Genomic DNA, 23,141 nt, shown 5'->3' on the forward strand with positions numbered 1-23,141 from the left:
CTCTTGCTCTCTCTCTCCCTCCTTCTCTGAATACCCATCCCTCCTTCTCTCTCCCCATGGTAACTTCACTGGGCTCTGTCCTTGGGGCCAATGAATTTGTTCAAGAGCAGCCTCCCTATAAACCTGCATTTAATCTAATCTAATCTGTCTCGAATTGGCTCATTTCATCTAATTTACAACAGTGGCCCTGAGTTCAGCTCCCGGGACCCTGGGTAACTCACCACTGCCTGTAACTCCAGCTCACCTTCAGGCTTCCATAAGCATGCATATAATATTGTGTGGACAACTATGCATGTAAACACACACACATATTCTTAATTAAAAGTAAAATAAATCTTTTTTTTTTTTTTTTGGTTTTTCGAGACAGGGTTTCTCTGTATAGCCCTGGCTGTCCTGGAACTCACTCTGTAGACCAGGCTAGCCTCGAACTCAGAAATCCGCCTGCCTCTGCCTCCCAAGTGCTGGGACTAAAGGCGTGCACCACCACTGCCCGGCATAAATTGTGTGTTTTAATGTAAGGCTTCATGATCTGCCAAAGAATGATACTCCGGACTCAGATACTTTGTAACCCCAAAAAGTGTTTTATTCCGCAGAAGTCCAGCATGCTGGGGTCTCCCATTAGCACAATAGAGAGAGAACCAAGTGAGCTCTCAGGCCTGATTTAAAGCACATTAGGGGATTGCGAGGTAGGCGACCTTAATCTTACTCCATCTCTAAGGACATTCTGTTCCTGGGGTGAGGGGGCTGGAAGCTGTAACTGAGGAAGTAGCTGAGGAAGTCTAGAAACTGCTGCTGCTGACCCATTGTCTTTGTCTCAGGCCAGGTGGCCGGCCAGCTTCTGAGGGCAGGGCAGTTTCTGACTAGCTAGCTGCCTGAAGCCTGGTTTTTTTCTAGTAACTGACTTTCCTGGGCTTACCTGGACTTGCCCAGTTCTTAGGCCTAGTGTTCTAAACTGCCAATTTGAAGCCTATCCTGGAGTCAGCCTAGCCTTTTTACTAGAAAAGCTAAGAAGTCCTACTGAACATGTAAATGAAGTGTGTGCAAGGTAGTTATAAGCAGGGGGTCCAAGCTTGTGATACAGAAGTTTGCATGAAGAATAAAAAAAATAAGGCAGGGGTTGGAGAGATGGCTCAGAGGTTAAGAGCACTGGCTGCTTTTACAAAGGTCCTGAGTTCAATTCTGAGCAATCACATGGTGGCTCATAACCATCTGTAATGAGATCTGGTGCCCTTTCTGGCATGCAGGCATACATGCAGAGAGAACACTATATACCAAATAAATCTTTTTTAAAAAAAAATAGCTGGGTCTCCATGTGTACACATGAAATCCTAGGGATTTGTGAAACTCTGGAAGCTGGAGGCCAGCTGGGGTTCAAATAACAAGACAAAACAAAACTTTATAGCTGGCTATATTGATCTATAAGTCCATACCTGTAATCCTAGCACCAGAGGAGCTAAGGCAGGAGGATTATCACAAGTTTGAACCAGATAAAGCTACACAGCAAAACCCAGGCTAGCCAGGCCTGAAGATTAAGAATTTTCCCCAAATCAAATAAAAGCAACACAAAATTCTCAAAACCCAGGGAGCAAATATACATCTTGATGTTCTGAAACACATACTTTCTTTTCCTGATTGATGATTGAATATGCTGGTTGTTTGTGGATCTAAAACAATTTTGTGTCCTTTCTCTCTCCCCTCCCCCGCTTCAGTATTGGGGTTTGAACACAGCATTGCCCACAGGCTAGGTAAGTGCTCCAGGCCTGGGCTGTTTCCCAGATTTTTTTTTCACTTTTGAATATAAGGTTTCACTATGTTGACCAGGCTGACCTTAAACTCAGTTTATATCCCAGTCAGGCCTTGAACTTGCCTCAGCCACTTGAGTAGCTGGGATTACAGGCTTGAAACCTCAGGCCCAACTTTAACATTTGTTGTAACTGAAAATATCAAATAATTGTTTCCTCTAGAATCTATTTTAGCTCGAAAAACATTTTTTTTTTTCAGTCTTAAACTTGTGAGCCTTCTGCCTCGGCCTCTGAAGAGCTGGGGGGACAGAAATGTATTGCCATGTTTGGCTTAATTTCAGACACACCAGAAGAGGGCATTGGATCCCATTACAGATGGTTGTGAGCCACCATGTGGTTGCTGGGAGTTGAACTCAGGACCTCTAGAAGAACAGTCAGTGCTCTTAACTGCTGAGCCATCTCTCCATCCCGAGACCAATGACTAAGTTTAGAGCCCCTAGATTCCCCAGGACCACTTATGAGTTACTGAGATGAAGTAAGGTGCTCAGGTAGTCCCATGGTTTTATAAAATTTACACAATAATTGTGCTGCAGCTGCTCAAGGAAGCGCTGTTTGGCTTTCTCTTATGCTATAGTTCCCCTTGTGTCTCATAGCATCTGGAATCCCGCTGAAGAGGCAGAGGCAGGTGGATCTCTGTGAGTTTGAGGTCATCCTGGTCTACATAATGGACACTCAGATACCCAGAATTACATAATAGAAAGATCCTGTCTAAAAAATAAATGAGTGGGGAGGTAGCAGTGCACACCTTTAATCCCAGTAATCAGGGGGCAAAGGCAGGTGGATCTCGGAGTGGGAGGCCAGCCTGGTCTACAGACTGAGTTCCAGGACAGCCAGGGCTACACAGAGAAACCCTGTCTTGAAAAATTAGCTGTGTAACTCCAGAGGATTGATGTCCTGTGTGCATCCCTCACTCACACAGAGGAATAAATAATTACCTTAAAGTCTTTATTAAGCCCTAATTCTTTCTTGTTTAAACAAGCCAAACCAACCAAACAAACAAAAGGAACAGCTTTAAGCTTTAAGGAGTCTAAGGCTTAAGGAGTCAGGGAGGGGAATGGCAATTCTAGATAGGATGCCTTGAGTAGAGGGCATCGATCAGCAACACTTGTCCAGCAAACACTTGTCTCAATAGACAGCCTGGTAGTGATACCGGGGTCATTTGTACTGTAGTCAGAGGTAACCGTGAGTGCCAAGCCCAGAGCTGTGAACCAGGCTGTGATAAGCAAGGGGTGTTGTGACCAGAAGACATGGATTGCTGGTGTCCAGAAGGTAAGGCAAACCAGTCGGGCAGGGACTGGAAGGCACGTTTCCTTAGATGAGATTACTCAGTTACCTATGGAACCTAAAGCACTCTACACACCAGGTATCAGTTCCTGCAGGGTTGATTTATAACCCACCCCTATTTTCAGAACCTTGGGGGCTTCTCCTAAGCTCTCTTGCAGGAGTCTAAGTGAGCAATCCAGACATTCTATAGTTGAGCCCATCTTCGCCTGCTCTGATCCCAAAAAGCTGGGGGCACTTTCTCAGAACCTTCTCGCTTCATGAGACCAAGTGTCAGCGTTTAACTCCTACTCCTTTTTTCGTGACATTTATTTAGTTTGTGTTTCCTTGAGTATGCATGGAGATCTGAAGACAACTTTCAAGTTGGTTCTCGCCTTTCACCATGTGGGTCTCCCACATCGAACTCAGGTTAGGCTCGGCGTCAAGGGCTTTACCCAGCTTGGTGATCTTGCCTGTTTTCAGGGTGAATTTTTTTGGGGGGGAAGAAATTTCTCGCTGCAGGCAAACCATTTACACGTAAATCTAAGGTCAGGCCGGCTACATCTTAACAAGTCACTTGAAGCCGGCAGTTAGCCATCTTTTCTGTACCGTTTTCGATTGATTCCTCTTATTTCGTTTTTCTTTTGTTGTTTTGTTTTCAGGGCCTCGCTTTATAATCATACTGGGCTGGAAATGACTAACTCAGGTTATCCTCGAACTTGCAGTGCTCCTCCTGCCTCCGCTATCCTTGAGACTGCAGACGTGAGCGAATAGGTCGGGCCTCTAGGCTTCCCCTTTATGTCCTGCCGGCCTCTATTTCTTGCGCGTCCACCAACACTCCTGAATAATATCCTTTGAAAAGACAGTTTGGGTGTTCCGTCCTTCCAATCAGAGCTATAGCAGTTCCCCGACGACCCGGAAAGGCTTCGGGGCAGGTTGGGCTGGGCGGGACTTCCGGTCCGACCTTACAGGCGCGGAGTACTTCTTCCGCTCTCTCTCACGGGCTTCTGGAGCGCCGTAGCCATGTCTTATCCCGCTGATGACTATGAGTCTGAGGTAATGAAGCGGTGAGCGCGTGGCGGGCTCCGCGGCGGGGACCCGGTTCGGTGGGATCTGTCCTCGAGGTGAGGCAGCCTCCCGATCCGGCCGGAACATGCGGACCTCAATCATTCCGGGCTCCCGGGCACCGGGTCTCCTCCCCCGTCCCTCCTCTGCCGGCCTACTCGGCGTACGTCCCCGTGGTCGCAGCCCGAGACGGGCTGAAGGATGTTTGGTGCTGAACTCTTGGCTCTCGTTGCGTCTGCTTCAGACGGGCCAATACTGTGTTTTTCTTCTCTTGTTGCACCTGTAACCATGTTTCGTGCTTGCTCGTAGTCCCTTTTCTCTCACACGCGAATCCCTCTGAGGTAGCGACTGTCTTACCTGCGTGGTGTATTTTGCTTCCTGCTTGACATGGACGCCCGAGGACGAGCACTTTGGAGTCCCCATTTGGCGTGTCTCCTTAACTTTGTCTCTTTCCTTGCAGGCTGCTTATGATCCCTATGCCTACCCGGGCGACTATGATATGCACACAGGTGAGGCTCTGATTTTGTCCGGCTGGCTCAGTGCCTCCCAAGGATTGGCACCTTTTTGAACGTCTCAGCGTTGACTCCCAACAGGGACCTGTTAAAAACTTCCTGATGGCCCAAGTGTGGAGTCGGTCATTAGGTCTGACTGGTAGGGTGGCACAAGAGCCTAATAAACCAGTTTTTTTTTTTTTTTGTGGTCTACCTGCCGGTGTCAGAAGAGGAGGCTCACTGACCGGGCTAGGCTTTTCTTACTTGTGGCAAATCTTATTTGTCGTGCTGGGGGTGGAACCCAGAGCCCCATGCTTGTAGACAATCTCTGAACCACACTTAACAACCCTCCTCCTTGAACTGTCGGGTGAAGGTGAAAACTCGTTGTGGCCCTGTTTTGGTACTGGAGATGAGATTGGATTGGGGTCTGGTGTGTGCTAAGCACACTCTACCACTTGAGCCACACACTCCAGCCCCAAGGAAGAAAAGCTTGGTGTGTGAATATCTTCCTTGATTCAATCCAAAGTCTAAGTCAAATATTTTGGGGAGGCTTTTGAAGTTTACCAAAACGTTATAGTGACTTTGAGATTAAGTAAGTACCAAGTGTCTTGCATTGCTCACAGTACGTATTTTATTGACCCTTATAGTAGCTTTACAACATTAATGTGTTAATGTGTCTTTAAAGGTGAAATAGAATAGCTTACTATGCACCATTTAGTTAGAAAGTGGGCATTCTTTCTTTCTTTTCTTTTCTTTTTTTTTTTAAGATGAGGTCTCATTATCTAGCCCTGGCTCTCCTGGAATTCACCATATAGACCATGCTAGCCTCACAGATTCAGTTGTCTGAGGGTTAGGATTAACAGTATGCACCCACCTACCCAGCTGAGAAATAACTCTAATGGTAATTGTTCTGAATGCACAAGAACCGTGGGATGAGACTGAGGATGACTTGAACTTAGGCCCTTGCTCATGCTGGGCAAGCATTCTGTGACTGAGGCTGAACTATATTCCCAGCCCTCTGGGGTGTTCCCACCCTTACATTTCATCAGTAGCCTGCAGGCACTCTTTAGAGGTTCTGTTGTATCTCTCATCCAGGGGATCCGAAGCAGGACCTTGCCTATGAACGACAGTATGAGCAGCAGACTTATCAGGTGATTCCTGAAGTGATTAAAAACTTCATTCAGTATTTCCACAAGACCGTCTCGGATTTGATTGACCAGAAAGTGTATGAGCTTCAGGCCAGTCGTGTCTCTAGTGATGTCATTGACCAGAAGGTGTATGAGATCCAGGACATTTATGAGAACAGGTACGGACCATAATAATACTGTCTTTCTGAGTGGAACTGGCCTGGTGAAGATGATACAGCTCCTGCATGTGCAAGAGTGTGAAGAGTGTGTGTGTGTGTGTGTGTGTGTGTGTGTGTGTGTAAGAAGGCTTATGGTTTTATTTTTGGAGATGGTTTAACTATGTTTGTGACTCCTTTGGGCCAGAGCACTGGTTCAACCCTACTAATACTGGCACCGTTTAATACAGTTCCTCATATTGTGATGCCAACATAAAATTACTTTTTGTTGCTACTTCATAACTGTCATTTTGCTCGTTATGAATTATAATATAAATATTTTTTGGAGGTAAAGGCTTGTCAAGGGGGTCATGACCCACAGGTCGGAAACCACTGGGCTGGAGCCCTGTTACTTAGCTAGACTTTGTATCTCAGAAACAAAGTCTAAAATAATGTCATTACTAATAATGACAGCAGTACCAATTTGCACATATTACCGTGTAGGAGTAGTGTTGTCGTGTGTGTTTACTGCTTTGCTCTTAGCAGTCATCCCATGGTGGACATTCTGTAGTTTTTCTCCTTTTCCAACAGGAAACTCAGAGAAATGAGTTGCATAACTAGCACTGTGCATATGCCAAGTTCTGGACCTGCCTTCTCCAAGCCTGAACCAGAGCCTAGTTTTGAACTCTAACTGCCCAGTGCATACCAGCATGAACTAAGCTCCAGAGTAGTATCGAGGGGATGCCCTGATAGTGATGACTGCTAGATATGGACACATCAGCTAGGGATGAGATAGGAAATATTTCAAGCAAGGGTGGGTGTGTGTGTGTGCAAATGACCAGACACCTGTTGGATCAGCAGGAGTTGACCTCTATTCCCACATTCTGTCCAAAGAGGAGAGCTGGTTTGAGGGGAGCCATCCATGGAAGCCTCGGGCTCTTTCTGTGTCTGTGATATCTCCTATGTCTCTGAGTCCCAATATATAAAACTTGAGGGCCGTTGGGTCTTGAGTCCTTCTTCTTTTGCAGTTGTGAATTGTTTACATTTGGCTTTCAGCTGGACCAAGCTAACTGAAAGATTCTTCAAGAATACACCGTGGCCTGAGGCAGAAGCAATTGCACCCCAAGTTGGCAACGGTAGGTGTAATGTTGTGCCTGGTGTACTGGGCACCTAGCTGTACTGGAACTTGCTCTGTAGACCAGGCGGCCGTCAAATTTGGATACCCACCTGCCTCTGCCTTCTGAGAGCTGGAATTAAAGGCCTGTGCCACCCTGCCTGGCTTGTGTTTGTGTCACTTAGCATTTTCTTTCCCCAGAGCTTAAGATGTAGGTGTTGGTGAAATTACACAGTGAGAGAAAGCTGTATGATTTGAGCTTTCCCAGATCTAGAGTTTTATTTTTTCCTCCTTTTGGGGCTGGGGTGATCTTTGAGTCCCTTTGCCTTCAGCTTGTCTACCTCTCACATCTCGCTTCCATTTTCTATGTGGATGATGTCAGCAGATGGGACTTTGGCGTGTGGTGTTGAGGAGGTGACCAATGCTAAACAGGTTCCTGTGAAGCTACCATCTGTGTTTCCCAGCACAGTTTGCTTTTAGGGTTTTTGTTTGTTTGTTTGTTTGTTTGTTTGTTTTTCTAGATTAGTCCTGGCTGTCCTAGAGCTATCTCTGTAGACCAGTCTGGCCTGGACTTCATAGAGATCTCCCTGCATAAGTCAAGTACTTGGATCAAAGTCTTGAGCCACCATGTATTAGATGCATAGCTTCTTGGGGCACAAGTTTAAGAATTTAGAAGTTTAGCCTCTAAATCACCTCTGTCTGTTCACCTGAAAGGTTCAGCTCTGGGTTGGTTTGTAGATTAACGAAGTACCCTTCAACCATGTCTTTCAGATGCTGTATTCCTAATTTTGTACAAAGAATTGTACTACAGGCATATCTATGCCAAAGTCAGTGTGAGTACTTTACATTAGTGTTTGTATTACCAATACTTTTGTAAAATGTCTGTGTCAGTTCCATCTCTAGTACTGTCTCTAGTTGTAATTGTTCCATGTCTAAAGATGCTTCCTTTGTTTCTTTGTGGATGTTTCTTTTTGCGTTTATTTTATGTAAGTGAGTGATTTGCCTGGGTGTGTGCCATGTATGTGCCTGGTGCCCACAGAGGTCAGAAGAGGGCATCAAATTTTTTGGAACTGGAGTTACAGACAGTTGTGAGCCACCTTGTGGATGTTGAAAATCTAACACTGGCCTCCTCAAGAACAACCACCCTTAGCCACGAAGCATCTCTCCAGCCAGCCCCTACTCCCATTGGTTTTTGTTTGTTTGTCTTAACTTTCTTTGAAGAAAGGGAAAAGGAATTGTTTGACCCACAAAGTTGCTTCTGTTGTAGACACATGAGCTTGTCTGTCGCCATCATCTCAGGCCTCCTTCAGGGGCACACATATCCTCATAGCCCGTCATGGTCAGCACATCCCAAGTCAGAGCCATGGTCCTGCTGAGTCTGTCTGCCAGCTTTGTTTCTTTTCTTTCTTTTTGTTTTATGCCGCACCTAGCTTTGATTTCTCATTCCCTGTTACTGGCCTGTGGTAGTAAATATTAACCAGCAATGGGGGTTTCTACCCCACCTTAGGTCATCCAGTCCCAGATGGAAGATACAAAACTTACATCTATAAGCCTTAGGCGGCACTAGAGCTGATCAGATGTCTCCCCTCTATGCTCTTATGTCTACCTCCCTGCCAATAACCCCCAGATATGACTTGCCACATGGTCCACTGGGCTGTTCTTACTTTGGCTGGCCTCAAGGTCAGTTCTCACGATCCCTTACCCCATGGCGTATTCCACCCCCTCTGCTTTCTTTCTCTTCTATGGTCCTACCCCAGACCTGAAGCCCAGGAACTGAGTCTGCCTACCTCTCTTCTGCCCACCTATAGGCTGTATGCTTATTTATTCAACCAGTAGTTTTGAATTAAGGAGCAAGGTTACATGGCATCATTTGATGTCCGTGAGGATCTCCTCATCCCTGAGGCAGCCGGGCCTTGGGGCCAGGATTTAGTGTTACACTACATCGCAACAGACCAACCCTCAAGTTCCCTTTTTTGTTTAAAAGGTTCTTTTTCTTGGACTAATAAAAAACATATAGTAGAAACAATTACAAAATAATTATGAAAATTATTAGGTAAGAGTTACATTCAAAAAGTCTAGTTAGTATTTGTCAACTCAAGAGAAAGTATTGTATTATCTATCCTATCTTGGTGCATTCAGAATCTAATTATTATTTTTTTTCCAAGACAGGGTTTCTCTGTGTAGCCCTGGCTGTCCTGGAACTCACTCTGTAGACCAGGCTGGCCTCGAACTCAGCAATCCACCTGCCTCTGCCTCCCAAGTGCTGGGATTAAAGGTATGTGCCACCACTGCCTGGCTTGCTTTCAGAATCTAAATTAATTTTTATCCTACCATTATTAACTTTAAAATGTTTTCTTAGACCTAAAACATCTTCCTGTGAACTAAACAACTTAAGTTTAATTATGAAACCATAAATATCTGGTCTTCCAACCTCATCAGAGACCTGAGAAGGAATAAATATTACCTGAGTACACAGGAAGTGCAGGAATTCAGCTTCCAAAAGTTATAGAAATGACAGACAGCTCACCACCTGGACAGTCCCCGATAGTCTTTATAATGTTGGGCCATCTATCTTTCCTTCTGGTCCAGAACATCTGACAGACCTTATGTGAAGCAGCAGTTAAGAAGCTTACCATGTCTTTGCGAGCTCTGCAGTCAACTATCCTGTGTCCATTTGTCCTTTCTGGACAGTATTTTGTCTGGAAATGAAGTTAGGGCATTTTCTTTGCCCAGTGGCTAGCTCGCCACAACTGAAGCAACTTCATCTGGACATTTTTGGTGCTTATTCTTTCTAAAGTTAAATGGGGGTGTTGGCAGGAGTTGACATGTCTCAATGTCAAAAAAGATCCTAAATTAATAGAATTGTGTTGTGGATAGCCCCAGGCTTTTGTTTTCATGGTAGTTCCACTCCTGGGAGGGGCTGCAGAGGAGGAGTGAATCTTGTGAACCTTCTGTCCAATTGTATTTAAATACCATATTCTGTGCATCTCTGAGGTTTGTGAAGCCAATCCAGGGGGTTGAAGTGTGAGCTAAAATGCAGCCACACCTCCTATACCAATCTCAGGAGCAGAGCCCATGAGCTATAGCAGCAGGCTTCCATGCCAGCCAGCCCGGCCTCTTCCTGAGCACTACTCTGCACTCCACTGCAGTGCAGCTCTGCATGCTGGGGACAGCCTAGTGCACAGGTGCAGACACAGGAAACAGAGACAGGCATATCTCTGAATTCTAGACCAGCCTGGTCTGCACCATAAAGTAAGAGTAGGATTCTTTGCTAATAGATACATCTGCTTGCAAACAACAGTCTGGCATTGGAAAGCTGTGGTAGCCCAGTGCTGGGTTGTCTCCTTTACTCTGACCTCAGGTGCCCCAGTGCTCCCTCTTCCCCTTTGTTAGGGCCATAGCTCCAGAAGCACCTTCCCTTTCTCTCCTTCTGGATCTGCATAAAACTTGGCCTTGTCCTGATGTTCAGTCACTGTAGTACCCCTGTCTTTTTCTTTCCCTTCTTATGCACATAGAGAGGACAGGCCTCATTTCTCAGCCATAGTGGTAAGCTTCGAGCAAAGCACTAAAGCTTATGTCTGTGCCCTAACATCCTGTTCTCTTTCCAGGGGGGACCCTCCTTAGAACAGAGGTTCGAATCCTATTACAACTACTGCAATCTCTTCAACTACATCCTCAGTAAGTCTCAGATTTGGCCAAAGGAATGTTTTGAGCACCTAGTTAGCTCTTTGTAGCCAAATTTCAATATGCAAATAGGAAGAAGAGGGGTTTGGTGGCTTATAGTCTTTTGATGAGGGAGATTGTGATGGGTACTCTGTAGCCCTGCTCCAATAGACAAGCTCCTGCCTGGAATCTGACTTTCTTGTTTTCTCTCTAGATGCTGATGGACCTGCTCCCCTTGAACTCCCCAACCAGTGGCTCTGGGACATCATCGATGAGTTCATCTACCAGGTGTCTGTTCAGCCTCAGCTTTAACCCCAAATAAGTAATTCCCACAGAGAGTGGTGGTCATGGCCGATGTTCAATTAAGTCTTCAGTGTGGCCCTGTGGCCCTTGGCTCTGGTTAAAATGGTTTTCTGAAGAGAAGAGTGAAGCCAGAGAGAGAATTCCAGATGTAAACATCTTGGGCTTGACCTCTTCTCTTCTGCCTGGTACTTTTCTGACTTCAGGAACTGGGCTGGCAGCTGCAGGTCTTAGGGTCAGGAAGAAGTGGCTTCTAACCTGGAGGCTGCCTAGGGTCTAGTAACTGCCATGATTCAAGCCTTGCTAATTCTCTTATCCATCTCATAGAAACTTCTTATCTTTTTCTTTGTTTCTCTTTGTAGACCAGGCTGGCCTTGAACTCAGAGACCTGCCTGCCTCTGCCTCTCAAGTTCTGGGATCAAAAAGATGGGAGTCACCACTGCCAGGCTGTAAAGAGTTCTGTATCTTGATCCTGTGTTTCCCTGGCATATGCTATATCAGAATGGGGTAGCTCATTGCTTATCTGGAAGGAAGTGTCTCTTGCCTTGGGGTTCTCTTGTTGAGGCTGCACTGAGAATGTGTCCAGGTGTCAAGTGTGGTGACAGCTGTGTGGCCTGGGGGTAGAAGTTCAGTGACTGTTGACTGGCCCTGCCTGGATGTCGGGTGTGTGACTTCCCCATTCTCACACACTCCCCCCCCCCCCCCCACACACAGGTTGCTGGGGAGATTCCTGAGGTTCACACACAGTCACAGAACAGCTCATACATGTTCCTTATGTGGTCATGATCCTTCAGCTTTTGTTCAGTCATTTTACAAGCAGAGTACACTACCAGCCATAGTGGTACACACATGTATTTCCAGAATTTGGGAGGGGGAGGCAGGAGAGCCATACCATGTTCCAGCTAAATCTATATAATGAGATGCTGTCTTAGAAAAAGCTTAAAAAAAATCTTAGAAGACAAAAGTTTAGAATTTAGAAAAATTCTGGGGAATCAGTGTCTTTGTTTTTTGGGTTTGCTTCTTTTTTTTCTGTTTTTTTTTTTTGGTTTTTCGAGACATGGGTTTCTCTGTGTGTAGTCCTGGCTGTCCTGGAACTCACTCTGTAGACCAGGCTGGCCTCGAACTCAGAAATCTGCCTGCCTCTGCCTCCCAAGTGCTGGGATTAAAGGCACGCGCCACCACTGCCCGGCAGTGTCTTTGTTTTAATTTGCTTTGATATAGTGTCTTCTGTAGCCCAGGCTATCTTCAAACTTCTAATCCTCCTGCCTCTTCTCCCATGTCCTGGGGTTACGGGCATAAAACCAACAGAAAGGTTAGAAATCGGTAGTGTAATTATGTTATTTGAACACATGTTACAAACCAGGGAGCCTCTGTGAGTAAAGCGTGTTAGGGAATAGTGGTGGGGGAAAGCACCTTCACCATGCTCCTTGAGAGAGTCTTCTTGCCCTAAATGATGCACCAGTGTCTTTCATGGTGCAAATCTCAGGCCATGATCACCTTGCTCAGTCCCCCTGGCTTCTCAGCTGTGTCAGCCTCTGGGCATGATTTGAGATTGTCCGCTGACCTGTTGACTCAGGAGAAAGGAGGAGAATCCTCTGGCCAAGCTGCATCCCTCTTAAGATAAGCATAATCCCATGGCTTAGCTACTGTTCTTCTGTTACGGGCTTTCTAATTCCCTAGAGACTAGCCAGGAGCATCAGTGAGTGTGAGCATCTTCAGGCCAGCACACTAGACACAGTGGGAGCGGCCCCCTTCCTCAGCACTCTTTTTCTAAAATTGAGACAGGGTTTTACTATGGAACTCACTTTGTGAACCAGACTGGCCTTGAATCCACAGACATCTGCCTTCTGTCGGCTTAAGGCGTTTGCCACCACCATTTTTGGGGAAGTTAAGTGTTTTCAGTCCTCAGATAACATGAAAGTGCCTACTTGTATCAGTTAATTTCAGGGGACATTGGTGCATAGATGTTTATATGAATTTGTTCCTATATAGCTGTCACTTAAAATAATAGACTTGTTCTTAAGTTTTTATTTTATGTACAAGTGCTCTGCATTTATACCTGTGTGCCAGCAGAGGGCATCGGATCTCATTACAGATGGTTGTGAGCACCATGTGGGTGCTGGGGATGTAACTCAGGACCTGGAAGAGCAGCCAGTGCTCTTAACCACTGAGCCATCTCTCCAGCCCTACAGTATGATGATGCTTTATTTTACCATTGGCTGTGACCTGAAGACACACACTTTGTCTTCATCCCAGTGCTTAGGCAAAAGCAGGTCAGAGTTTGAGGCCACCTGAGCCATATAGCTTTGTCATTTCTATCTGTGTCACCTTACTCTCCACATGTGACTGTCACTGGGATTTATGCCCTGTTACCTCATTTCCTTTTTCAATAGTTCCAGTCATTCAGTCAGTACCGCTGCAAGACGGCCAAGAAGTCAGAGGAAGAGATAGACTTCCTTAGGTCCAATCCTAAAATCTGGAACGTGCACAGTGTCCTCAATGTGCTGCATTCCCTGGTGGACAAATCCAACATCAACCGGCAGCTGGAGGTCTACACCAGTGGAGGTGAGTGCTGCTGGGATCTCCATGTGCAGCTGCTTCTGCTGTGTCTCAGGGCCTTCGTCTGGATTGATACCGCTCAGACTGTGTGGGTGCTGTGGACACGTGCAGAAGTTACAACATGAAAACTTAGGCCACCGGGCGGATGTAGCCAGTGCTGAGCCCTTTCACCTGCTCTTCCTGATATTTTAATTCCTGAGAGCCACAACGTTCCAGTTACTCATGTGTATGTCGCCACTCTAGTTGTAGGTATGGACCTGGGATAATGGAGCTGAAAAATGAGGCAGACTAAGGTCTCACACAACAGCTAGCTTTATTTGGGTATCAGACAGTTTATATTTATCTTTGAAAATAGGGTTTCTTTGTAGAACAGGCTGTCCTTGATCTCTGAGATTGTCTGCCTCTGCCTCCTAAGTGCTGGGGTGTGCCAGCACCACCCGGCAGGAAACTTTTTAACAACAAAAAGTTTAACAAAAATAAGATACTGGGTTATCCAAAGTAAACCCAGTTCTGTTCACTACACTTGGGAGGAGCACAGAGGAACTTTCCAACAACAAACCCAGGTTTAGAAGGAACAGGGATGTTAGGAGAAAAACAGGAACAAACAACAAATGAACTGCCACTCTCAAAGCTGTTACTCAGCAGAAGGTGAGAACACAACCGGTCTGGATTCTTGAGGCTCCTGGGCAGAGGTACTCCATGTTATGGGAGCTTGCTTAGCAGGCGAGACTCTTACTGTGGTCAGTGGTCAGGCCTGGGCTGTTTTATTTATGTTCCTCTGTGGAAGCATCAAAGCATCTGTCCCTCACAGGTGACCCCGAAAGTGTGGCTGGGGAGTATGGACGGCACTCCCTCTACAAGATGCTCGGCTACTTCAGCCTGGTGGGGCTTCTGCGCCTGCATTCTCTATTGGGGGATTACTACCAGGCTATCAAGGTGCTGGAGAATATCGAGCTGAACAAGAAAGTAAGTACACCTGTTGCTCTGTTCTGACTTCTAAGAACACTGACTTAGGAGGAGTTGTCAGGAAACAGACAGTCGAGCCTAAAGAGTCTGCACTGATGGCTTGGTTGCTGACAATGTGAAGTGTGAATTCTTAAGAGTCTGTGTCCTGTCTTCAGAACACAGAATGAGAGCTCCTTACTACTGTAGAGTTAAAGCTGGGCATGGGTGGTGCGTGCACTCTGGGGAGACGGGGGCAGCAGGAGCACCACAAGTTCAAGGCCAGCCAGGCTTCTAAATAATAAGACCCTGTCTCCAAAAGCAAAAACAAATTTCTGAAAGACTTAGGTTTTTAATGTTTGTCTGTCTTTGGTTTTATTTTTTGGAGACAGGTCTCACTGTATAGCTTTGACTGTCCTAGAACTTGATGTAGACCAGATTCACAGAAATGTACTTACTCTGCTGCCACTGAGTTCTGATGACCTCATCCTGTGTGGGATGAGTCAGGACTCATGGCTGCTGCTTCCACCTTCCTTTGCAGAGCATGTATTCCCGAGTGCCTGAGTGCCAGGTCACCACCTACTATTATGTTGGCTTTGCGTATTTAATGATGCGGCGATACCAGGATGCTATCCGGGTCTTTGCCAATATCCTCCTTTACATCCAGAGGACCAAGAGTATGTTCCAGAGGACCACATACAAGTATGAAATGGTAAGAGAATTCTGTCTGCAGCTACTGTCTCACCAGGTAGCCCACTCCTCAGCACCTGTGTCAACAGTTCTGCATAAACACTAGCCAAAGCTTGCCACTCTTAAAACTACTTCATTTCAGTACAATTTAAATTGGGTATATTTGTGGGATATGTGGTAATTAGATTTAAAAGAGAGAGAGAGAGAGAGAGAGAGAGAGAGAGAGAGAGAGAGAGAGAGAGAGAGAGAGAGAGAGAGATCAGCTAGGTTTGCTGACACACACCTTTAATCTTAATCTTTGCACTTGGGAAGCAGAGACAGATGTATCTCTGAGTTTGAGGCCAGCCTGGTCTACAGAATGAGTTCCAGGACAGCCAAGGCTATGTAGAGAAACCCTGTCTCAAAAAGAAAATGAGAATATTTCTCATCCTTTATTATCATTAGTTTGTGTTGAAAACATCCAAACTATTTGTCGAGTTCTTTGGTTTGGTTTTTCATTTTTTTGAGACAGATTTCTTTGCCTCAAAAACCTAAAATAGTGCCCTGCTATGCCATTGATAGAACTCAGAAATGCTTTTCAACCTTTTCCAAGCCTAGTCTCTGAGCTCCCTCTGCCAACCTTGCTCACTTCTAAGGGAATTATAGTGGCTGTTATTTAGGAACTTCATTGATGGCCACAGCCCACTATTGTCTTCCTGTTCATAGCAGTCTTTCTACTTCAGCAGCTTTTTTGTTTTTTTGGGTTTTTGTTTTGTTTTGTTTTGTTTTTGTTTTTCGAGACAGGGTTTCTCTGTGTAGTCCTGGCTGTCCTGGAACTCACTTTGTAAACCAGGCTGGCCTCGAACTCAGAAATCCGCCTGCCTCTGCCTCCCAAGTGCTGGGATTAAAGGCGTGCACCACCACCACCTATACTATTAAGCTGCTATACTTCAGCAGCTTAAGTTCTGGGCTGGGATTACAGGCAACACCACCCCTGCCTGTTCTGCATTTTTAAAACAGTGTGATGCTTTTCCTAATCACTTGAGAGTCTCATACAACATGCAATGTATCTTCATCGTACTCGCTCCCTACTCCTCCCTCTGGCTCCTCCCAGAGCCCCTAACCCTCTTAACGCTGTATCTCTTGCTTACTTGCTTTCTCTTATTATTTACTTATATTTAATAGCAAGGGGTACTTATGCTGCCCATATGCTCATGGGTGTGGAGCCATTGAAAACTGACCGCTCAGAAGCCGTCAGCTGCTACATGCCCCTCCGCTAAGGGTGAGGGTTCTGAGCTCCTCCCTGGTCCATGCTGCAATGCTGACTGGCAGCAAACCACAGTTGCTGTCAGTTCATGAGCACAGGGATCCTGCTCTGTCCAGAGGACACTGTTTTTTTCCAGAGCCTTCTCCATCTCTGACTCTTACAGACCTTTTGGCCTCCTTCTCCATGGTCTTGGGTGCAGGGATGTGATACAGATGCTTCATTTGAGGCTGAGCAGTCCACAAACATTTCTCTGGATTTTGGCCACTTACGAGTTTTTTTGTTAACTGTCATCTTTTCTACAATGGGACTTCTTTGATAACGTCAGCTAGATACAGATTAGATGCATTTTGATGCTATGCCCACTTAGCAAACTAATAGTAGTTGGTTCACCACTGGGGCTTATTGGTTGCCTGACTGTGGGTTCTTTGCCTAATTTAGAGTGGAAGGCATGCATTGCCTTCTGTGGAGCAGGCCTTAAATCCAGTCAGAAAGTGGTTGGTTCCTCCTGTAAAGTCCATGCCACTGTTGCTCCCATGGGTATATATTGCCATACTGGTCATTATTTTAGCTTACAAGACTCAAAGCTTCTTTCTCTTCCTATGTGTGGGGTGTTTGCGTGGGTGAGGTATTTAAAATTAGGGTCTAGTGCCTTTTTTTTTTTTTTTTTTTTTTTTTTTTTTTGGTTTTTGGTTTTGGTTTTTCGAGACAGGGTTTCTCTGTCTGTGTAGCCCTGGCTGTCCTGGCGCTCACTCTGTAGACCAGGCTGGCCTCGAACTCAGAAATCCGCCTGCCCCTACCTCCCAAGCGCTGGGATTAAAGGTGTGCACCACCACTGCCTGGCGGGTCTAGTGCTTCTTAGATCAGCAGTGTAACATTGAGCCACATTTCGTGGCCCCCACCTAAATTATTTTGAAAGAAGGTCTCAGAAGAAGTTCCCCAGACTGAGCTTAACACTTAACTCTGTTGCCCTAGCAGGCCTTGAACTTGTGCTGTGCCTTCACCACTGGAAGAGCTAAGATTAAAAGCCTGTGTCTTAGGATCAGCTCTTTTTCACTCATCTATAAAATTTGTTTATTTAGTTTCTGCATGTGAGAGCATGGTATTGCTTTTCAACTGGATTTTTTCCTTTTGCATAGGACATGTCCTTCGGCGCGACTTTTTTTTTAGTACCTGCCTGGCTAAGCATTTCTATCATGACATTTACCTTAGATTACTAATGGTTTTGTGATACCAGCTATTTAGAGGGGTTTGGGGCTGAGCTTGATGGTAGAGCCCTTGCCTAGCATGACAAAAGTCCTCAGCACTAAAAATAAACATTATCTGAAGCAGTGAGTGGGGAGGATGGGCTCAAGACGCAGGGGCTGGGATGTGTTTCCTAGGCAGCGTGGATGGCCTGAGAGTACTGGCCCAGTAGGTGTGTAGAACCAGCGTAGGCCGTGGGCTTTCTAGCTTTGGTAGTCCACCGTTATCCAATTAAAGGATTTTGGATTTCTACTAACTTAATCTTAGCAAGTGCTTAAGAATTGGCTTTCCAGTACTGTGAGGCCAACTGGAAAGGTCTTGGAGAAGATTCCAGAGACAACCAAAGAAGACTCAGCGCTGGGTGGGAGCTTGGGGGTTGGTGTTGCAGGCTGTCTATGAGAATACAGCGACTGGTGTGGTCCGCAGTGGAGTTGAGGAAGTTTGTCTGACACCACCCCCCACCCCCCCCAGATTAACAAGCAGAATGAGCAGATGCACGCTCTGCTGGCCATCGCTCTCACCATGTACCCCATGCGCATTGACGAGAGCATCCACCTCCAGCTGCGGGAGAAGTACGGGGACAAGATGCTGCGCATGCAGAAGGGCGACCCCCAGGTCTACGAGGAACTTTTCAGCTATGCCTGCCCCAAGTTCCTGTCGCCTGTGGTGCCTAACTATGACAACGTCCATCCTAACTACCACAAAGAGCCCTTCCTGCAGCAGCTGAAGGTGTTTTCCGACGAAGTGCAGCAGCAGGCCCAGCTCTCCACCATCCGCAGCTTCCTCAAGCTCTACACCACCATGCCTGTGGCCAAGCTGGCTGGCTTCCTGGACCTCACAGAGCAGGAGTTCCGCATCCAACTGCTTGTCTTCAAGCACAAGATGAAGAACCTGGTGTGGACCAGTGGCATTTCTGCCCTAGACGGCGAGTTCCAGTCGGCCTCCGAGGTGGACTTCTATATTGATAAGGTATGGTATCCCCAGGACCACTGACCATGGTCACTTGCTTATCCTCTCAAAGGTGATATCCTCCCATCAGATGTATAGTAGGTTAGAAGTGTGAGTAGTGGAAACAGGAAAGGGTGGTGGGAGACGAGCGATGTTACCTAAGGATACATGGGCTTTTTTGAGAGATGGATGGGGTTTTGAACTTAGGATCCCTGCTGCCTCAACTTCCCACCTGCTGGGATTATATACATCCGCCATTGTCTGCTTTACATAAGGCTTTTGTAGGCTGGCTATCAATCATCTGTATGTAATACATGTGTGTATATGTCTGGTATATGCTGAGTTCTTTCTGAAGTATTAACATGGCAGTGACTTTCTTGGGATAAGAAGTAGACTAAAGAATAGTGTTTTGTTTCTTTTTTTTTTTTTCCGAGACAGGGTTTCTCTGTGTAGTCCTGGCTGTCCTGGAACTCACTCTGTAGACCAGTCTGGCCTCGAACTCAGAAATCCGCCTGCCTCTGCCTCCCGAGTGCTGGGATTAAAGACGTGCGCCACCACTGCCTGGCAGTGTTTTCTTCTTGTGACACTTTGTCGAAGCTGGACAATGCTTTAGTGTCCTGTTTAATGAGAACATGAAAGTGACTTTGCCTTGTTTTGTTGGTGCTGAGCTGAGCCTGTTCGAGTTGGACAAGCGCTCTACACTTTGCCACATTCCCAGCCGAGTCTTTCATTTCATTTTGTGAAGTTGCCCAGGCAGGTAATAGATGGATGGGGTTTTGAACTTTAATCCTCCTGCCTCAGCTTCATAAGTAGTTGGGGTTATAGGTCTCTGCCACTGTACCCATTGTTTTGGTTATTTTTCTACTGCTGTGACAAAACACTGTCACATCACCAAAGCGGTTTATGAAAGACCCAGTGTTCAAGTATATGAGCCTGTGTGGCCATCTTCGTTCCAACCAGCGCACATGGCCACGCTTTAGCTTTCAGTCATAGTTTCTCAGAAGCACAAAACAGTGAACATCTTATGTGTCAAGTATTGTAGGCTCTTTCCCTCAGCAGTCATTTCACTTGATGTGCCCTTGATATATTTTATTTATGTGTGGAGAAGTACATACATTTGGAGGTCAGAGGACATTTTCTAGGAATCTATTCTTCACTGTGGGATCTGTCATCAGGCTTGCGCAGAAAGTGCCAACACCCTCTGTCCCAGCTCTCTCTGACTCCTGGAAGAGTGGTGTCAGGTGTGAAGCATGTCCTTAATAGACCTCTCTTGGGTATGTGTGTATTTGTGGAATAAATGGATCTGCTTGGCTTATCTGTTTTTAAATTTTTTATTGCTATTATTGTGTGTGTGTGTGTGTGTGTGTGTGTGTGTGTGTGTGTGTGTGTGTGTGTGTGTTTGTGCGTGCAAGCATACATATGCCATACGGAGGTTGTGGGAGGTTGGAGGACAGCTTTGTGAATTGGTTCTTTCCAGCTTTATGTGGGCTCTGGGTTCATAATCATTGTCACGCTTGTGTGGCAGGTGTCTTTAATCACTGAGCCATCTTGCTGTCCAGTAATTTGGCTTTAAGACCTTACTTGGAGCCAAGGGTGATGGCACATGCCTTTAATCCCAGGACTTGGGAGGCGTATCTCTAAATTTGAGGCCAGCCTGGTCTTCAAAGCAAGTTCCAGGATAGCCAGGGCTACACAGAGAAACCCTGGAGTGCTTGCTGCTCTTCCGGAGGACTAGAGCTTCCACCAGGCTCGGTGGGATCAGTGCCTTCAGCCTCCTTTGGTGCTTACCCACTTGCAGACACACACACATCCACTCAGCATTTAGAATCTTTTTAAAGGGAGGCAGTGAGGCAGAAAGTAATAAAGACATTCTCTATCAGCCCCTATGCAAAGTTGTACACATCCACTCAAGCATGTACATGATGTGTACACACACCCTTCTCTACACTGTCTAGCTAACTACTTCCCTTCTGCATTCATTCTCACTGTTTTACATATAGGCTCTGATAGTATCGTTGAGTTGCTCTACCCACTGACATCTCTCAGTGACTCAGCAGCTAATTCCTTGGGATCAGTTTAATAAAATGCTTCTCCCAATGTGGTCATTACAAGTCAAATCTTATTTTTATGTTTTGTTGTTTGTGTGTGTGATCCATGTGCTGGGTGCATGTGGAGGTCAGAGACAACTTTTGAGAGTTGGTTCTCACCTTCCATGGTGATGAGACAGGGCCTGTCTTGTGTCTGCTCTCCTGGACTCTTGTGTCTCCACCTCCTATCCCATTAGTAATGCTGGATTACAGATGGTCACCATCTGAAGCCATCTCCATAGCCCACAATCAGGTTTTGCTGGGGCACTGTACTCAGATTAAATTAATACTACATTCATAGTTTAAAGGCCCTACACCAATCGTGCCTGGTTGCTTGGAGAGTGTTGAGGGCAGGGTGGTCCTCTTTCATCCGCTTCTCAAGTGTGAGGATTATATGTGTGTGCCCACGGCTCTTAACGTGCTTTTGTTTCTCACTAACTGGTAATGCTCCACTTCCCCCAAACTTTGCTTTTGAAAATTAGTGTAGTAGCTGAGTGTGATAGTCCAGGCTCTGCATCTAAAGTTCAGGGCTAGCCTGGGCAGTTTAGACCATCTCATAATAAAAAGTAAAGAGGGCTGGGGATAAAGGTGAGTAGTCAAGCCCCCGCCCCCAGTACTGGGGGTAGCACTGTAGATGTTATTAACACTCAACACTAGTGTGCTTTGCAGTTAAGTGGCTCCACGCTAGGTGGCCCTCTCCTCCGTCCCTGCCCTCCCATCCACCACTTCTAACTGCTTTTTCCCATAGGACATGATCCATATTGCAGACACCAAAGTTGCCAGACGCTATGGGGATTTCTTTATCCGACAGATCCACAAGTTTGAAGAGGTAAGAGATACCTGAGAATTCGCTAGTAAGTCCGAGGATAGAAATGGTGCTTTAAATTTTTCCTCATTTTTATTTTTAAGAAACTTGTGATTGGCCCTTTAACTCTCTAAGCTCGCCTGACTGGCAGCTTGGGGAGCAGATTGGGCCAGGAACTGCTGTGTCAGCCCTTTCTAGGGTATCTCCTTCCAAGTCTGTGGGTGGCCCTTGGGGGGGGGGTGCCATACTCCTTGCCTTCCTGGTATTTCCTAATAAGGGTGGATTCATTTGCTGCTGCGCTCCTCCTTCCCCACTTGGGGCGTTCTCCCGCTCAGACAGGTCTGGCCAGTGTCTGGAGGCTGGAGGACTGGAGGCTGTTTGACAGACCTGGTGCTCCCGTCTCTTGTCCTAGGAATTGCCTTGTCTGTCAGGCCAAAGAACACAAAATTGTGAGGCTCCTTCTTGTCCACCTCTGAGCCACCTTGTGCTGATACCTGGAGTCCTAGATAGAGGCTGTGCTCTTTCAGGATTTTAACAGTTGGACATTGTTTTTAACCCTCTAGCTGCCAGGCAGCGAGGGGGGACTGTCTTCTAGCAAAAAGAGGTTGAAGCTCAACTAATCTAGCCACACTAACCCTGTCCTGTCTATGAAATGGGCAAAGTGGTCTAGGCTGTGGGTTTGCCAAGTGAAGACAAGGAAGAGACTCCTGACTACTTTGGGGTCTAAGGCTTTCTGTGGCCCTCCAGGTCTTGGAGGAGCTGCTAGGAGTCTGGTTTCCTTATTGTGCATACTGTTGGGATAGGTCCCAAAGATCCCACATCTAATTTAGCTTTACTTTCCCATGCAGCTTAATCGAACCATGAAGAAGATGGGACAGAGGCCCTGAAGATTCTCATGCACAAGTCAAGAACCAGTTTTGATTTTGTAGATGAGAAGATTTCTTGTCACCAAGAAGCCTTACCTAAGTCAGCCATCAGCTGAATTGAAACTTGTTCAAATGAAGGACTGGATGTTTTAAGGCGTTCTCAGTAAAGGGTCTTTGTTGGAGCTGGGTTTGTGGTCTCATTATTACGGGCAGATCTGTGGCTCTGGCAACAGCCCATTGTTTGCTGTGTATCCTGCTTTCCTGGTGCATCAGATAGTGTGGAGGCTGGATTCCTTTATCCCTGTGTTCATAACATGCTTCATGCTTTATAGAACATTTGCATGTCCTGTGTCTGTCTTGTGCCCCATGTGAATCCCATGAGATTTCAATGACTGCCCAGAATTTGCATAGCATATTAGTGGTGGGTGCTGTGCCCTTGGTCTTAGAAGAAACTCTGGGGCATCTCTTACTGTCAGGAATTGTGTACAAAGGGCTTAGCCATTACAGCTCAGGTTTTGTACAGTTTACCATGTTTTGTTTAGAAAGTGTATCCTGAACTAATTTTAATAGTTGTTCTTCTGTCCGGATTAGTGCCTGCTGCCAGACAATGTTGAACCTCCTCTACAGATCATAGTCTTCTGTATGTGGTGGGGGCGGTGTTTGAGACAGGTCTGTGTACCCCAGCATGACCTAACACAAAGTCCTGCTGTCTCAGTTGTCCTACTAGGATTATAGAGTTTTCATTGTGGATTTGGGGTGGGGGGGGGGGGAGACTCTAA

General features: G+C 46.2%; 1 protein-coding gene across 3 annotated transcripts in view; it reads left to right on the forward strand.

Moving 5' to 3' along the window:
* The window catches only part of Eif3l (eukaryotic translation initiation factor 3 subunit L), a 31,181-nt gene extending 8,637 nt beyond the window's left edge, over positions 1-22,544 (forward strand). For 2 of the 3 annotated variants that reach the window (XM_076911610.1, XM_034516234.2), the window contains exons 2-13: positions 4,588-4,636; positions 5,714-5,924; positions 6,957-7,036; positions 7,786-7,847; positions 10,623-10,692; positions 10,892-10,965; positions 13,371-13,542; positions 14,348-14,502; positions 15,020-15,190; positions 18,128-18,625; positions 21,440-21,520; positions 22,345-22,544. In XM_076911610.1, the coding sequence (XP_076767725.1) occupies positions 4,588-4,636; positions 5,714-5,924; positions 6,957-7,036; positions 7,786-7,847; positions 10,623-10,692; positions 10,892-10,965; positions 13,371-13,542; positions 14,348-14,502; positions 15,020-15,190; positions 18,128-18,625; positions 21,440-21,520; positions 22,345-22,383 (1,662 nt within the window). In that variant the 3' untranslated portion in view covers positions 22,384-22,544. Of the gene's footprint in view, positions 1-3,970; positions 4,119-4,587; positions 4,637-5,713; positions 5,925-6,956; positions 7,037-7,785; positions 7,848-10,622; positions 10,693-10,891; positions 10,966-13,370; positions 13,543-14,347; positions 14,503-15,019; positions 15,191-18,127; positions 18,626-21,439; positions 21,521-22,344 lie in introns of those variants that run through there. The other variant, XM_034516233.2, reaches the window with a different exon arrangement.
* The last annotated feature ends 597 nt before the right edge of the window (positions 22,545-23,141 follow it).

The sequence above is a fragment of the Arvicanthis niloticus genome, chromosome 13 (genome assembly GCF_011762505.2).
Source record: "Arvicanthis niloticus isolate mArvNil1 chromosome 13, mArvNil1.pat.X, whole genome shotgun sequence".
Lineage (NCBI taxonomy): Eukaryota > Metazoa > Chordata > Mammalia > Rodentia > Muridae > Arvicanthis > Arvicanthis niloticus.